At 36.2% G+C, this 17,518-nt stretch overlaps 3 protein-coding genes across 4 annotated transcripts; 2 read left to right on the forward strand and 1 right to left on the reverse strand.

Annotated features, from left to right (window-relative positions):
* The first annotated feature begins 1,666 nt into the window (after window positions 1-1,666).
* On the forward strand, window positions 1,667-2,824 carry LOC111600459. Its single transcript, XM_023316560.2, has 2 exons — window positions 1,667-1,809; window positions 1,901-2,824. Exons 1-2 carry the CDS (start codon window positions 1,790-1,792, stop codon window positions 2,331-2,333), a joined length of 453 nt encoding a protein of 150 aa, XP_023172328.1. The 5' UTR covers window positions 1,667-1,789; the 3' UTR covers window positions 2,334-2,824.
* A 557-nt stretch (window positions 2,825-3,381) lies between these two features.
* On the reverse strand, window positions 3,382-6,968 carry LOC111600458 (tryptophan 5-hydroxylase 1). Its single transcript, XM_023316559.2, has 7 exons — window positions 6,251-6,968; window positions 4,735-4,900; window positions 4,624-4,674; window positions 4,266-4,547; window positions 4,082-4,208; window positions 3,783-4,015; window positions 3,382-3,714 (listed from the first exon to the last, which is right to left on the reverse strand). Exons 1-7 carry the CDS (start codon window positions 6,792-6,794, stop codon window positions 3,426-3,428), a joined length of 1,692 nt encoding a protein of 563 aa, XP_023172327.1. The 5' UTR covers window positions 6,795-6,968; the 3' UTR covers window positions 3,382-3,425.
* A 3,379-nt stretch (window positions 6,969-10,347) lies between these two features.
* LOC111600480 (JNK-interacting protein 1) lies at window positions 10,348-13,985 on the forward strand. 2 transcript variants are annotated; one of them, XM_023316592.2, is made up of 5 exons: window positions 10,348-10,682; window positions 11,608-11,963; window positions 12,238-12,995; window positions 13,468-13,652; window positions 13,732-13,985. In XM_023316592.2, the coding sequence occupies exons 1-5, from the start codon at window positions 10,582-10,584 to the stop codon at window positions 13,802-13,804; spliced, it is 1,473 nt and encodes a 490-aa protein (XP_023172360.1). In that variant the 5' UTR covers window positions 10,348-10,581; the 3' UTR covers window positions 13,805-13,985. The 2 variants fall into 2 exon arrangements, with proteins under 2 accessions (XP_023172360.1, XP_023172361.1); XM_023316593.2 differs by having other exon boundaries at window positions 12,259-12,995; window positions 13,732-13,984.
* The last annotated feature ends 3,533 nt before the right edge of the window (window positions 13,986-17,518 follow it).

Consider the following 17,518-nt stretch of genomic DNA (forward strand, 5'->3'; position numbering starts at 1 on the left):
TTGGGGTAAAACACACAAATTTTACCTACGAATTTCTCCTTAGAGCTAATAAAACTGGAGAGAGCTTCTGCATATTTACAAATACTAAATATGCGCTTAATTTGTTCTTTTTTATATAAATTATATTATTATATATTTAGTATATTATAGTATACAATAATATTATATTATTGTATAGTATATTATAGCACATATCAGTTGTTGCATAACATAACAAATATTTGGCATTAATGATACATAGATGGCGCTAGCTGGCACGTCACACACTTGCCATCCACAAGTACCAAAGGTTGTTGTCTACGCTAAATGCATTGCTTATATTTTCTTTATCACATGCACAAACCAATGAGTCAGCGCATGCGTTCCACACGAACTCAAATTCGATTCAGCTGTTATATAAAATATATATATATTTTGTATATATATGAATGTTTGTATACCACTTGATATCTGTAGCATCAGTAGATCATAAAAAAATGTTCGTTATGTTACTATCGCGGCCTTGAGTAAACATGTCTAGACAAATGTTTACATATATTTGGGACTAGTAAACAAATGCCTTCTTATCAGCGAGATTCCAATACATAAAATTTATCAATATTTCCCTCCATTCTATGAGCAATGCCTTCGCGCGAAGCGCTGAGCAACTCATGCACGTCTTTCGAAGCGATTCCAAAGTACAAAACAAAATCAAATGGGCATTACGTAGTTTCCAAGCAGAGTTATTTAGACGCCGTCAATAATGTATATACAAGCTGAATGATAAGAAGTTATCAGTAAGTATGTAGAGTAAGACATAGAGAGAGAGGGAGACGCAGCAGAGAGAGCCTAAGAGATTCCTCGACTGATCCGCGGATACACGAAAATCATTGAGACACATACATACATACATATATATACACGTGCACACTTTTATATATACATATTTAAAGATAGAAACGTATATTAAGCATAAGAAATCCATTGGTAACCATAAAAATCGACCTTATCGCAGACATGTTTTACCGCTTATCAGCTAAGGTTGAGTGAAGCGCTCAAAAATCAAGCGATTTCTGTCTTTGATTCAGTTGAGTTTTAGCCACAGTCTAGAGCGGTATATATATTCTTGACAAGTGTAAAAAAATAGCTATATAAACGGATATTAGAATTGAAAAAAAAAAAATTCTTGGAAACATCATTTAAAAAACTAAAATAAGAGTTTAGAATTGATGAACAATAAATCGAAAAAACATAATTTATATTAAATAAAATTCAGACATAAATTATAAAATATAATGTATAACACATATTTTAAAGCAAAATAAATCTAACTCGATTCGGAACTAGCTAAGTGACACATAAATAATTAAATACACATGTTCCTTTTTAACAACTTAAAAATTTATTTAAAAATAGAATAAAAATTGTATTTATATTTTTATATATTCATAAAGAAAATATAATTTTAAATACTATGCTATCTGTATTAAAGTGTAAAAAATATTTAAAATAATAATTATAAATTAAAAACTGTATAAATAATAAACTCATATTAATCATAATTAATTAGTATATATACTATGTACAATAATCAATAATCCAAAAGACTCAACTTTATGATTTTATAAAAGTGTGAAGCAGCCTCTAAGAACCAAAAAAAAGACAAATTATAATATATATAAATATATATAATATATTTATATACACATATATAGCGCTATATAATCGCCTGACTGATAAGTCGCCGCTTAGTGCACGCAAAACAAAATAGAAATCAAGACGCATTGCAACTTTTGAACTCGTCGCTGCGATGATTTCCCATACAGTGAGGTGAGCACTAAAGGAATTGAACATGTGCACAGATAACCGAATGCTAATACTCTCACTCACACTCACACTATCCCTCTCTATCCATCTATAGAGTATTTAAGCTGATGTATATCGTGGCTGGCATACTGATTAGCAATGAGGAAATCTGCGATACAGTTGATCGCATACAAATTGCACCACGCGTCGAAATGAAGAACGAGCTGGAGCATCGAGGATCGCGACGTGGTGCGCTCAAGGAAGATAGCGATTCGCCCAAGTCGAAGCGTCGGCGCAAAGTCAGCGTCACGGGTCTGGCGGGTGGCGTGGTGCGTGGGGTCACCAGCAAGGTGACCAGCCAGGTGACCAGTCGCATGGGCAATCGCTGCAGCTGGCTGAACGATTTGCCACTTATCGTGGCACAGTGGCGCAAGCTGGCGCTCAGCTTTACCGTCTGGACCATACCCAACTGGCTGCTCGAATACACGTCCAGCTATATCAGCCGAAAGTTCTTTATAAACAGCGACTGTGATATGATCTATAAATAGTTCGAGGCGCCTAAAAACTCTTAAGCTTAACTGTGTATGCCCTAGAATTGGTTATTGTGAATACTTAACGAACTGTATAACACCTTAGGGCAGACAACTTGCCGAATATATATAGTCTTTAGCCTATCGGAACTAGACTCTGCGTGCAGCTAAGCTGTTAAAACTTCTTACAGTTGCTGCATTTGGCTGCCAGCGAAACATATATAAAAACAGATCGAATCGATTAGCTAGATCATATACTTGTCATTTATGGTCGCAAATTTAGATCTTATATGAGCAACTGTTATGTTAATCGAAATTTCTGAGTCAAACTTGGCAGTTGTGAGTCTAAGTAAGCTTCAAGTTTCCTGATTTAAATTTATTCAAATCGGACTACTCCATCATATAGCTGTCATAGTAATAATTGCTTGCAAGTTTAGATCATGATTGCAAATTAGTTTTGCTTTTAAGTAAACCTTAAAATAAGTGACAGAAAAAAGATTTTTCTTTTAAAATTTGTGAAATCAACTAAAATCGAGCTTCTATGTTCAGTTTTGATAAGGATTATTATTAGAACATTTAATATTTGCTGAAACTAATTTTTGTCATTGAAGCGTTACTCGAAAATATATATACTAAAACAGAAATATTTAAAAATATCATTTTCTGAGTTCTATTTAAGATAAATCTATGAACTATCTTCATGTAAAAATGTTTTAATACATGATCTAAAATGAAATTTAGTACTATTATGAAAAGGTTTTCTTAACATATGATTCAGATATATTGGAAATCGATTATTCGACCGCTCTTCAGCCTATTCTTTAGATCAGATTTCGGCATGCTAAATATAGCTTTCAATTTCCACAATAGTCCCACTTAAAGCCACTTAAAACTTGACTAAGACACAAAGAGAAGTGAAATTTATTTAAGTTTTTAGAGCTAAGATGCAATATTTAGGCATAAGTTGAAATAAAGTTAGTATTTGCCAAACATTTAGATATCGATTTATATATATATATATATAGATTAATCTTCTTTAATTTCTGGTATATATAGCTTATGGTCCCAACAACGTTTCCTCCTCGATTCGCATCACACTCTTCTCGCTCTCTAATCACCCTCGGCTATATAGTTCTCGGTAGCATCTGGACTATTGCCGCCGCCTGCTCCAGCGGCACGCACGTTCAGGCTATTGTGCAGCATATTTGCTATGCTGTCCACATCGAGATTCTCATCCGTGGCCGAGATCTTGCGCAGCGCAGCGCACACGATGCTGAGATCACCTTTGAGCTCGCTGACCACTGCGGTTATCTTCTGTGCATTGGACAGCACCTCAACGCTGCTCGTGTAAGGATTATAGCGTACGCCAAAGGGACGCTGAATGCTCTCGGCAAAGGCGCTAACAACGAGGAGGAAGTTGAACAAAGAAGGGAAGAAAATATAGCCAAAGAAAAGTCGTATGCCTACCGCATTTGCTCCTTGGCCTCCTCAAAGGAATCCGTATAGTAATAGGCATTCTGATAGGATGTAATGATGCACTCCTCCTTGCAAGTTACTTCCGGATCAAACTTCTTAATCTTGTCGTGTGCCGTTATAGCATGCTGCAGCTCAGCCACCGAGCTGAGCAGGCCAGCTCCAAAGACCTTAAAACTGCCTTCCGACTGCTTGCACAGGCCGAACTCCACGGTGAAAAAGTAAAGCTGTGAAAGAGATTGACAGAGCATATATCTAACGGATATCGAGCAGGCATTCAATGTTGAACTAACCGTGGCTAACTTCTCAATATCCGCATCGCAAGCGCCCAGCGAAGCCAAGCCAATCTCCTGTGAGAACTGGGCAAAACTCGAGTTGGCCAACAAGGGCATATGACCCAAGAGTTCGTGACAGCAATCACTACAAATTGATAACACAATTAGCAAGACACACACACACACACTCGCACACACTTACGGCTCAGGTGTGTAGAAGGGATCGGAGGAGTGCCTGATGTACTGCGTGCAATGGAACACACGAAAGGCCAGGCCAGAGAGAAAGTCGCGCGGCGAGAGATAACCCGCAACGGGACGCAGCTGGAAGCCCGTTTTGCGCTTCAGATAGCTGCTCACATCCTGCAGCTGCGGCACATTGTCCTCCCGATAGCCACAGAACTTGACCAGCTCCGGCCAATTCTCCATGTACTCCGGCACCGCGTGCAGCAGATACAAGCGATGCAGCTCCAAGAAAACAGTGCCCCTAACAAACGCGCGCACAACAAAGTGTGCAAAACTTAAGCCGAAAACAATTGAAATTGAATTAAAATTGCACTTACCAAGTTTTTACCTCCTCCGGAGTATATTGCACCCGTGGAATGGGATTGCCACTGAGAGAGGGAGAGAGAGGGAGTGGGACAAGTGTGAAGTCAATTAGAAAGTTCACTTACTGCTTGAAGTTATTGGCTATGGCCGAGAACTGTTCGCGACGCTTGCGGTAAATGGGATCCTTGAAGCCAGGATGATCTGCATCCAGCTCGGAGCCATACATGAGCACGTTCTGCGCCTGATCCAAGTCAGATATCTTGCGTGGAAACCAAACCATGTCACCAAAGTCTGTTAAAGACATTTAAATAAAGATGGTATTTTGAATCTATATTAAATAGACTCTATAAACTATAAATTAAAAATTAAAATATTATTCTCTAATGAAAATTAATTGTAGCTGCAAGTCCTAAAGTTGGAGCTCAATTAACTTAATGACTGAAGCACAGTTGTTTGCTTTAGGCCACAATAAGTTCATGTCATAAAGAGAAGATTTTTTATTTAAAAGGTAAGTATATATTATTTAAAAATTTCATTCATATTTTATTTACATAGAATTTTCAAATGTAAAAATACAAAAATCATCATAAAGAATTTTTTTGTGCTCAAAAATTTATTTTGACACAGTTTATAGTTAACCAAGTTTACGCTTGGTCTAAGATAAAGAGTTAAGATGTTTACACTTTGATTCTCCACAAACCTTGAGTTAAGAATTTGAAACTAAGAGTCATAGCTTGAGACTATAGAAATTAATTTATGCACACAATTGAAACTATTTGGAAACACAGTTTTGGAGTCTCTGTGTTGGAGTCACAAGTTGAGAGATCAAACTGGGGCGTTACATATTTAGAATGGCAATTTTAGATGCACTAAGAGTTATCGTATGTTAGCTAAAGCATGGGCTCCATATAGTTTCAGTTCTAATTACGCAGTTTTAGAGTTTTAATGAAGCTGTCACTGCAGCAGATTCTGTGGTTCAAGCTCATGACTTCAGCTGCCTGATATAGACCGTTATGTTATAGACTATTATATAGTACCTAATTTATATTATATAGTATATAAAATAGTCAACTATATGAATTTCCAGAAAAATGCATTTTCAAGTTGCCATAGAAGACAGAGATAGAGTTTGAGCTGTATCAGTTTGTCAAAAGCTTTCTGAAGAATAAAATATCATTTGTGTGTCCTCTCAAGCTGTCATAGATAGATAGAAAGATGATAGAGGTACAGTATAGAATCTGAGCTGTATTAGTTCTCAAGTGATTTCTGATTTCACAATGTTAGAGGCAGTTGTAGAATGCAGTTTTCGTATCAAAGTTTTATATTTATATTTTGTTGAGTTGAAGAAGTTTTATGGCATTTAAATTAAACTTTTTTCTACCTAATATCCACATCAATATTCTAGCCCCATCCATGATGACTAATTGAAACAAATTTTAAACATTTTAAACATTTGATTAAGTATACGCCCCGTTGGCGAACCTTTCCCACTATTTTTATGCTACGTAAAGCTGAGCTAACTTACAGAATTCTATAAATAGTTACATATCTTTATTAAGAGTGCCCTAAAGTTATCCCAACTGGACTCTACTCAAATTCCCTCATCAGCAAATCTGCAATGCTATGCGATTCGCTACTCACCAAAGCTGGAGCAAGCGGACAGAGACGGTGCCCGGGCCAGGCTGTGCGCATTCACCGACGTATAGTTGACCGACGCAACCTCGCGATTGAGCATCTTCACCACCTGATCCAAGCGACGGGGATCGCATTCGACATCCACCAAGACATCCGCCTGATTGCTGCTCACCTCCAGCGGCGACAGCTCCAGGTGCAGCACATTGATGCCCAGCTCCTGGAAGACCTGCAGAGCGCGTGCCAAATTTCCCACTTGATTCTTGAGAGTGAACAAAATGGAGATGCGCTCGCCGGGCACATGCGAACGCTGCACTGCATCCGCGGCGCCAGTCTGCTTGTTGCTGGAGAACAAGAGAAAATTGTCGCCAGGTGCTGAGGCGTGTCGCGACAAACTGGCATGCGATGAGGACGACGACGTGGACGAGGGCGAGGATGAGTTGGAGTCCTTTTTGAGTGGAGTGTGCAGCGGGCTACCCTGCTTGACGGCCCACTCCTGCTCGCCGCTGCGATATAGCCAAAGGCCCAAAAGACTTTTGCCCGATGCACTCATATTCGATATATCTATACAGTTGTATATATCTTCTTATGTAATCAGTCCTAATCCAATGGATTTTAATGCACTTCTATTCACAAGCTTAGCACACGCGTCGTATGCGCAATGGAAACGCAACGGCAACTGCCAGATCCTGTCACACAGCCAGCGCCTTTTATAGCCAGCGCACACTCACACACAGAGTCACACACATACACATGGATAGATAGATAGCCACATACATATTCAATTGTATTTATCAAGTGTGCGTAGCGAGATAAATTTGTTCAAGGATATAAAAGCTACAAGTGAGTTTTTTTGTTTGTTTCTTTCTGCCTCACAGACTCCACCTACTGTGTGTATCTGTATCTGTGTGTGTGTATTTGTGTGTGGGTGTGGGTGTCACTCGTTTTGATTGGCCAAATCACGCTGAAATCAGGCTATAACGCATGACGTCATTTCACTTTCTAATCAGCGGCAGCAGCAACAAGTTTCAGCTCGAGTTAAACTTTTATTTTTATTTAATTTTACTTTTCTTTCATTTTTTAATGTTTTTTCTTTTGTGCTGTCAGCGCTTGACTTTCAAATGCGTTTGCTTAAATTATGCGGGCATGAAATACCGTAAAGGCAACAAATTGGGAAGTGAATTTACTGAGAATTGAGAACTCGTATAGAAAGGAGCAGGAATCTTTAGGCATTGCCATAGAGCAGCGAAAATTTATTTAAATTTCTAACTTGGAGTGTACTCATAGGAAAAAAATCAAAAATTGGAAAAGACAGAAACTAATTGAAATCTCTTTTTAGGAGGTTTTTAGTTGAGAGAACTATATAAGAAGAGAATAAGAATAGATAACTATAAATGGCTGATGAGAAACTAGTTCAGAAATTAATTTAGAATACATCGAAAAAATATTTAGACTTAAGAAAAAATTAGAGTATTGCGACATCTTGAAAACAAAGTATTAAATAATAATGCACTCTACATAAAAATATAATATTAAATAAAATATATAAATTAATAACTTTATAGAAAATAAATAAATACAAATGAAAAAAATAATAAATAAAGACAAGGTATACAAAAAATAATTAAATAAAAAACAGACCTTATTAAAAATAAATAAATAAGTAAACAAAATAAATAATAATAAAAAAAAAATAAAAAATATATACGAATAAAACAATGAAATACAAAAAAACGAATCATAACAAATTAAGTAAATAACAAATTAAGTAATAAATAAATAAATAAACAACAAAAATTTATAAAATTAAAAATTTAAAAAAAAAAGTTAAATATATAAAATTAAAAAAAATCGTAAAAGAAAACAAAAATATATAAAAATTAAATTAAATAAATATATTTGTATTTATCAAATTATTATTATTATAGAATACATATATATTTTTTGTAAATTTTGATTTGACAAATATCAAAAGAAATACAAAATATATTACGCAGAAAATTCTGGCCTTTTGGACCAGTTCACGGTACGTGGCATGCGGCATGACGAGGCAACCACTTGATGCGCTTGCTTTGACAATGTGCTGCCACCGCGGGGCACAGCAAAAGAGGGAGAAAGAAACAGATAGACAGAGAGCGAGAGAGACAGAGACAGTAAGAGGAAAGGAGTTGAGCTGTGCCCCAGTGGCAGAGTCAATAATAGATAAATGGCAATTTCTTTTGCGGTTCTGCTTTTGGTACACTTTGGGGGCCCATTGTTTGCGCTTAGAGAAAAGCAAACAACGAGCTGTGAGCTGCAGTTAGCAACGACAAAAACAACTTCAGCTACTGCTTGAGCAGTAGCTACTTGGCTATTAAAATATGCGGGTGTAGCACACGCACTCACACACTCGCACACACGCACACACACAATGTGTGGGCCGAAATGAGCTGAAGTGATAAACGTAATGGCTACTACACGGACTCAAGCTCTGCCTCGGCCTGCGTCTTCCACTCTCACATCGCTTAACCACACTTGAAACGGACATTCAAAGTGATTGCGGCTGTTGCTGCTGTGTGGCTAAACAGTTGATGGATTTATAGCAGGCGTAGCGTCTTAAAGACCCTTTTAAAGATCTAGCCACCCCTGGGGCCATTTCTCAAATGCTAAATGAATGAATGAATAAGTGAATGAATGAGTGAATGAATGGCGCTTGTGATTTCTGTGTTGATTTCTGTTGATTTTCGTCTAATTAAGTTAAGGCAGGCCAGGCGAGGCAAGGCAGCTGTGAATGAATAGACACCAAAGTGTGCATGTATATGTGTATATAGATGCATGTAAATGTATGTATGTATGTGTGAATATGCACTCAACAAAAAGCTAAGCAAAGCAACCAGCTTTTTTATATAAGCTTTTGTTGCTATTCAGTTTAAGAAAAACAGCTTAAAAACTTACATCAAAATAATTGTTAACAAAATCAAAGTTGCAGCAAAGTTAGCACAGTAATTTCGCTAAGTGTAAACGCATTGCCACTTTCACCCTTTATTCAATCTTCATTAGATCTGTCTATAATCAATTGAAATCGATTCCACTTTCATTTTCTCACACTTCGCTACATTCGATTTGCTAATGCTACTTATCTAATTAGCTCTCGTTGCCAATGATTTCCGACTCTTGAGTGCTTTAATTTCTGACTAGACTAAGGTTACTCTTTGAATTTCTATTATTCATATACTTGCCTTTAATATACCGATTTGCCTTTAATATTCTGAGTTAAAATCGAAATAAGCTTTGGAATTATATTTGTGTAATGTTGTGTATAATTATATATTATTTGAAAGAAGAAATCCGCACATATCAAAACGGCTAAAGTTATTGAGAAACGAACTTTATTTTATTGAGCTATGACAGTTCGAAGTTCGACATTGGTGCATTTCGAACGCAATTTACTTTTTGGCCATAAAAAGCTAGAAACAGCTAAAATTCAATACCAAACGATAAGAGTAATTGGAGCTCGTAACTGCTTACTTTAAATGAGTTACAATCAGTTGGAGTTCGAAAACTTGTGAATTCAAAAAACAAGCTAAGTTTTGTCGAACTTTTCGAAATTCAAACTTTATCACGAATTATCAACATTTTAAGCGCAAAAAGAGTTAAAATCAAGGCAAATCTCGTATAAATACTTTCTTATAACAATACAAATACTACAATTATCTAACAGTAATTCCAATGCATGCATTTTCGAAAAGTTTAACTTTTCGAAAATCTCTTACTGTTTGGACAACTTGCCATCAGTTCGAATTTCGCAGCAGCTGGCGCCATAGTTCAAATGAACTAGGGCTTCCAACCGACATCCGCTTGTTTCAGCATTGCAATTCGCAACGCTCAACCCCCAGAAAAACATATATAAAATAAAAATCGAGTTGATATGCGCATGCGCTTGCTTCGTCAACCCCCAAAAGGCAGCTCCAGAATGGCTTGACTGCTTGTAAACAAAAACAAGTTACAAATGCTTGCAGCGAAAGAGAGTGTGAGGGAAAAGAGAGCGCGAGGGAAATTATGAGCGCAATGGAGCATGCTCCTGACAGCTGAGGCTTCGCACGAAAATGTCCCAGGGAACACTTTAGCTGCGAAGTGGACGTCAAACTGCGCTGAAGTACGAGAAGCAGTAAGCAACGTCAAGGAAATTATTGATTATTTTAAGTTTGTGAAGTGAAAAAGTGTTTCGGCTGCCTGCGGATATGTCGCATAGCTGCAAATCTTGAAGACAAGCCAATCAATACACACATCTAGTGAAAAGTTGAGCCACATTAGTTAGCCTCCACTTGTAGGCGTGGCAGCTGCGCTCACTTAACAGAGCTATGGCCGATAGCGAATTCGAGGAATTCCACAGGCCCATCTTTGAGCCACATGCAATCAGCGCCCCATTTGGCAAGAAGAACACCACACATGCATTTTACTCGTAAGTAACAAAAACAAAAAAAGAAAAAGCCACTTGAAAAATCAATTGACTAAGTGGGCGAACACGTGTTCTAAATAACTCTACTCAGTGGGGGCCCCCACTCGTTGTTGACTAGCCCTGGACGGGCAGAAGGCTTTGGGCAACAGCTGAGTCCAAGGATGCTGTGCTTCAGCTGCAGTCTTCTACACGCATCGAGCGCAGCTTTCTTTAGACTTTATATATGTATCTAGTATATAGTATATAGACTACTAACAGCTGTTCGACTTTACACAGGCTAAACGTTGTAGCTATAATTATTTGACCATTTTGCACAGATCCTTGAAATAGCTTTTGCTATCAACGAAGTTTTATGTTGTAGCTTTTGAGTATGAAGTATCAGATATTTATAATGGATTTATTTTAAATGTGTTTAAAATACGATCTAAGCTTTGCGCTCTTGATCAATCAGTTAGTAAGCCGTACAGTCAATTAGCCTGAAATAAATCTATCGCAGTTGATAGTTACTCAGGCAAGATATCTGCCTATCATTCTAACAACCAATCAATCATACAATCAGTCAATCTGTCGTAGCCAGTTTAATATTCATTTGCTTACTGAATCAGTCAGTCAATCACTCAGTCAGTTCTGTCAGTCGATCAATTAGTCATCACTTAGCTATCAATCAATCAGTCGTTTAATCAGTCAGTAAACTGTATTGAACAGTCAGCAGTCAGTGTCAATCAGCCAATCAATCAAACGTAATCAATAAATCAATCATAGAGTAAATCAGTCGGTAAAGAACACAATCAAGTCAAGCAAGCAGCTTGGTTCTGCAATCACTCAATCAGTCAATCAGTTTTATATTATTACACAACTTTCTAGCTAATGCAGTTTCAATCAATCAATCACGCACTACCCAAGTAATCTCAAAAAATCTTTTGCTTAGTCTAATACCCAACGATGATCTGGAAGATTCGCATTCGTCGAAGAGCGACGGCTCCGACCAGGAGGACGTCTTGGTTGATGGCAAGCTGCAGCGGCAAGTGGAGGACGATGAGCTGGGCGATGGCTTGAAGGTCACGCTCTCCTCTGACGGTTCGCTTGATACAAACGATTCGTTCAACTCGCATCGGCATCATCCCTTAAATCATCAGGATGCAATCGGCGGCTTCATTGGCATCAATGGCATGACCCCAGCTCCGACTGTGACAAACGTTGGCCCCATCACGGAGCTGTTGACGCCCAATGCGGCAGCCACACGACGTCGTCGCAAGCTGCCCGAGATACCAAAGAATAAGAAATGTGAGAAATTTCGAAAAATATTATAATAATCCAAAATTTTCGAAATTGAAACGGAATTTGCTTAAGTTAGAATCATTTGAAGTTAAAAGATTGGCTCATTTCGAACTCGACTTAAAACCTAACTTGCTGTTGCTTAATCGGGTTCGAAAAGGGATATTTTTCGAAGAGTTAACTGCACCTTTTGCATAAAGTAAATATCCATGCATGCCTTAGTTAGAGAGATTGAACTCTGTCCCCCGTAGCTGAAGCTAATCTACTCATGGCCTCGTTGCAGCTTCCATTCTGCATATTCTAGGTGGTTCGAATGCGTGCAATCTGGCCGAGGAGTTTCGCATGGGCGAGGCAGCTGCCAATGGAGCAGGAGCTGGAGCAGGCACAGGCGTTGGTGCCGGACCTGGAGTTGGTAGTGGCGCTCAGCGCTCGTTTCTATCGCTCAAATGTGGCTATCTGCTGGACGAGGACTCCAGCCCAGATTCGGAGCGTTTGCAGAGCTTGGGCGATGTAGACAGCGGCCACAGCACCGCCCATTCGCCCAACGACTTCAAGAGCATGTCGCCACAGATCACATCCCCGGTCTCGCAATCCCCGTTTCCGCCAACACTTGGCGGCGTACCCTTTGGCCAGCTGGAGATGCTGGAGGCCACGCACCGTGGCCTGCACAAGTTTGTGCCGCGGCATCACGATGAGATCGAGCTAGAGATCGGCGATGCCATCTATGTGCAAAAGGAGGCCGAGGACTTGTGGTGCGAGGGCGTGAATTTGCGCACAGGTCGCCAGGGCATCTTTCCCTCGGCCTATGCCGTTGATCTCGATTACAACGAGTTCGATCCGACGGTGCAGCTGGTGAAGAAGGAGCGCTACCTGCTCGGCTATCTGGGCTCCGTGGAGACGCTGGCACACAAGGGCACCGGCGTCGTCTGCCAGGCAGTGCGCAAAATTGTGGGCGAGTACGGCAACTCGCCAACGGGACAGACGTGCATACTGGAGGTATCCGATCAGGGTCTACGAATGGTCGATCGCTCGGCGCCAAATGTAAGTTGGACTTGGGAGTGGATTGAGTTGATGTATAGGTTAGCTAATGTGGCTAATTGAGTAAGGGAAAGTATATCTTGCCTTTGATAGGGAAGTAACTGAAGGCCCCTAAATCCATATATCCGACAGCTGATAGAATATTTGTTGCAGAACTACTTTCTGATGATCCAAAGAGAGATCTCTGTCTGTAAACTTAAAATTTGCTTTATATAGTCTTAACTCGATTTTCTCGAAAACTATAAAAGCTAGAAACATTTTTTTGTAGACTCTAATGATGAAAAAACTGAACATAAAATAGTATCTGATTTGGATGACTCTCCTCTCTCTCTCTCTCTCTGGAACGATATACGAATTAGGGACATGCCATTTGGTATGCAGGTTTTTGAATACAACACTAGAGAATGTTTGCTTTACTCGATATAAGCCTACATAATATTTCATATCCATTACGTCTTGTGTAATTCTTGAACAGAACAAAAAGGAGAAGAAACCCTGCATCGATTATTTCTACTCACTGAAGAATGTCTCGTTCTGCGCGTTTCATCCGCGCGATCATCGCTTCATTGGCTTCATCACAAAGCATCCGACAGTGCAGCGATTCGCCTGTCACGTCTTCAAGGGCTCCGAGTCTACAAGGCCAGTGGCCGAGGCAGTTGGGTAAGCACTCACACAACCACACACACACAGCTATCTATCTATACAGAACTCATATGTGGTTTCATACTCTCCCCTCTAGTCGCGCCTTTCAGCGTTTCTATCAGAAGTTTATAGAAACAGCTTATCCCATCGAGGACATCTATATTGAGTAGAGAGCGCAATACCTTAAACGAGAATGGAAGGAATACACCATACAAAATATATAGCTCTATATTTTTTGTGTGATTATTAATAAATATAAAAAAAATAAGGACAGAAATGTTTGGTCTTCGTCAAAAAGCTACAAAACACACAAAGTGAAAGGAAACCCCAAAACTTATTCAAAATACAAAAATCATGCAATAAAAATAAATTTAAAAAAAAAAAACGAAATACAGAAAATCTTAAGCTCATATTTGACAGTTCTATCTAAACTATAATAATAATATTTGTTAACTAAATTTTTCTCAAAGTGTAAATAGTTCATTTCGGTTCGTAAAGCCCACAAAGAACACAGCGATTAGACAATTTAAGTGTAACTTATAGAGAAACGCTATAATCCACTCAAATAATGAAAAAAAAAAAACAAAAAATAAACCAAAAACAAAAAATAGACCTCTTAAAGATATTTCGGAATAAATATATATACGATATATGCACAAACCAGATGATAGATAAGTTGCACTCTTTAAACTTGGAAGTCAAATGGAGCTGGTTGTAAGAAAAATACCAGAGTGTACACTCAGAGAGAAATAAATACTAAATAAATTAAGTAAAAAAAATACGGATTTTCGAGAATTTTTTTTTAAATATTTAAAATTTCACTTGAATTAATTGTGCATTAAAAAATAATTACTTTAAGATATTTTCTACTTCCATTTAGTATTTTTTAATGCTTAATTTAAGTATAAAAATTATGAAATTAAATATTTTATGATTAAGTCTTTTTTACTTTTCTAATAATAATTTAACTAATAATTTCGTAATTGATAAAATGAATCTAAAAACTTGCCAAACTTAATTTGTAATAATTGCAAAATAAATATCACAAGTGCAGGCAATTTTTCTCTGAGTGTACAGGCTGAGTGTGGCCAAAGTAGCAATAAGCCTTGACATTTTCGAAAAGAACTTTCATCTGGCTTTTGTGCAGACGCTTTACGAGAACCAAACACGAAAACAAAATATCAGATTCTAATTTCTTATAAACAAGGCTCACTCCACACGCAAATTTTCTAGTATTATAACGAAAAACAAAACCCAAAAACAATTATATATACAAAAAAATATATATAAAAAGAGATGAATATATATGTACTTATACAGAAAACAAAAGGAAATATATATCTATATATAAAAAAACAGAAAACGGAATTAGTTTATATAGCAACGAATGGAATGTTGTGGACGGTAAGTGAAAGACTTTTGTTTTTAATAATTTATGTATAATTTCTTCTATATTTTCATATTTTCATATTTATAATACAACTTAGCTTTACTAGTTGGTTGGTTTTCAATTTTTCATATTTTTACAGCATTATCTTTTCTCGTATTTTACACGTAAATCGAAGTGTTTAGAAATCAAGTTCATAATTATTTAACATACAAAAAAGTTGTGTTATATATATATATATATATATATATATATATATATATATAATTTTTTTTTTCTTTTTTGTAGTATGTTACACAATACTTATATATTTGGATTTACTAGGCATGTGCTTAGATTGTTCGATTTATATACTTATATAACACCTACCCATTGTTAAGCCTACATATCGATCTTTAGTTCCTGACACTAATTACTAGCACTATAGATTTCCCTATGTAGCCCTACGTACTTACGATCTAACTGTTGCCATCTGCTCAACACCTATATCATATCAATAATAATAATAATAATAATAATAATAATAATAATAGCAATAATAGTATAATAATAATAATTTCATTAGTAATACTTATTGTTTGCCTATGTTGCTTATATAAATGTAATTCTTAAAGTTTTTCCATTTTTTTGTTTTTTGTTTTTTTTTTTTAGGCATATTTAAGACATTTTCCTGACTTATATCAAGTATTTAAATATTTATTTAACGCTTGGTCTGGTCTGTATCGAACTTATGGGAACTAAAAAATATATACGATCTATTTCTCTCTATTTTGTGTGTTTTTTATTAACAAGTTCAGAGAATATTGCTTGATTTGTACAAAATACGGCACCAAAAATATTGTGTCCCTACTTTTTAATATATATGTATGTCTGTATGTATGTATATATGTATATACCCAGTTCCATTCATGATTTATGTTTTCCACATACTTTACATTTTGTTTTTAATTGACAAATCGTTTTCAAGGATTACTATGCTATATAGTCGCTTTTTGTTTGGTTCCCCACAATTGCCAACTTCTCGATATAAAGTATCAGAGCATAATATTATCATATCGGATTAGCTTATCGATCGATTGATTGAAAACTATATTGGGTTTGTGCAGCTTGCAGTTTAAAGTGTTTCAATTGATTTGTTTCTCTTAGTTATTGTTTCTTTTTTTAAATAAGGCTTTTGCTTGTTGTTTTATTTAAATTTTCGCTAAAAACTACAATTTAAAATTAATAATCAGTATTTATTATTAATTAGATTAGAACGTAATAATAAAAAAAACATCTCACACACACGCGCACACACACTCACATACTCACAACTATTTACAGTTTAATCTTTGCCATTTACAACTCCAAATAGTTCTAAAATTACAATTTTTACTTTGCTTGCTGAATATATTGGAATAAATATGTGTTTCGCTTTGTAAGTGTATAATAATTTTTTTTTATTTTTTAATAGTTTGTCGTGTTGTTTTGTTTTTTAATTTAATGCCGAATTTTTCAAAAATCTGCACACAGTAGCAGCTGCGCTCGATGTGATTGATTTTGGGGTTCTTTTATTTAAAAACGTGTTTAGTGGCATAAAAATTGATTTGATATTTTTTAAAAGTTTTTTATATATGCAAAGTGAAGCACTTTGAGTCATATTTGTCAACTGCAACTGGAATGCGCAATCACATGGAGCGGCTGCTAAACAGAAATATGATTGTGTGCACGTTTGTTCGACTTGTCTGTACAACATCTGTTTTGGACTATTTCGAAAAGGTTGAAAAAAATTAATATGAAATAATAAACTTGAAGTGATTTGTTGCAACTTTTCAATTTTTTATGGAGTTTCGATACGGGTTTTTGTTTTTGGCTTACATTCTAAAAATACAAACATTTCCATTCTCCAAAAATTTCTTGTTTTTAAATTTAATTTTCAGTTTAGGTTCTAGTTATATGTTGCTGTTTGCTTTAATATATGCACTTAGTTGCGGCCACGCCCCCAAAATGTTGGTAGCCGACTTTCGATTTTCGCTAAGAACTACAATTAATGACTACGAGCTACAACTGTTAAGTGTTTCGCTTTTCATTTCTCATCTTTTTTTTCGATTTTTAACAAATTTTCTATTTTGTTTTTTTTTGTTTATTTTATGCATTTTCTCATTTGTTGTTTTTTTTTGTCATTTTTAAATAGTTATTAATAAATAATTAAAATATATATATAATAATATATATTTATTTATATATATTTTAGTTGTTTTTTTTTTATGAGTAGGTATTTTTATGGAAGTGGGTTAACTAGCATAACGCATGCTGATCCGTATGCGCTACATAAACCGAGCATTTTATTTCTTTTATTTCTTTTTTTAACTTTCTCTGATATTTAGGCTAAACATAATTGCGAATTTTTACTTCGTGTTTAACTTTTAATACAGTATTTGTTTTTTACATAGGCTAGACTACGGATCTATACATAAAATTCGCTTTAATTAAAAATGTACAATCATTATTTAGTATT

Source organism: Drosophila hydei, unplaced genomic scaffold (genome assembly GCF_003285905.1).
Source record: "Drosophila hydei strain 15085-1641.00,03,60 unplaced genomic scaffold, DhydRS2 tig00000283-arrow-arrow-pilon, whole genome shotgun sequence".
Lineage (NCBI taxonomy): Eukaryota > Metazoa > Arthropoda > Insecta > Diptera > Drosophilidae > Drosophila > Drosophila hydei.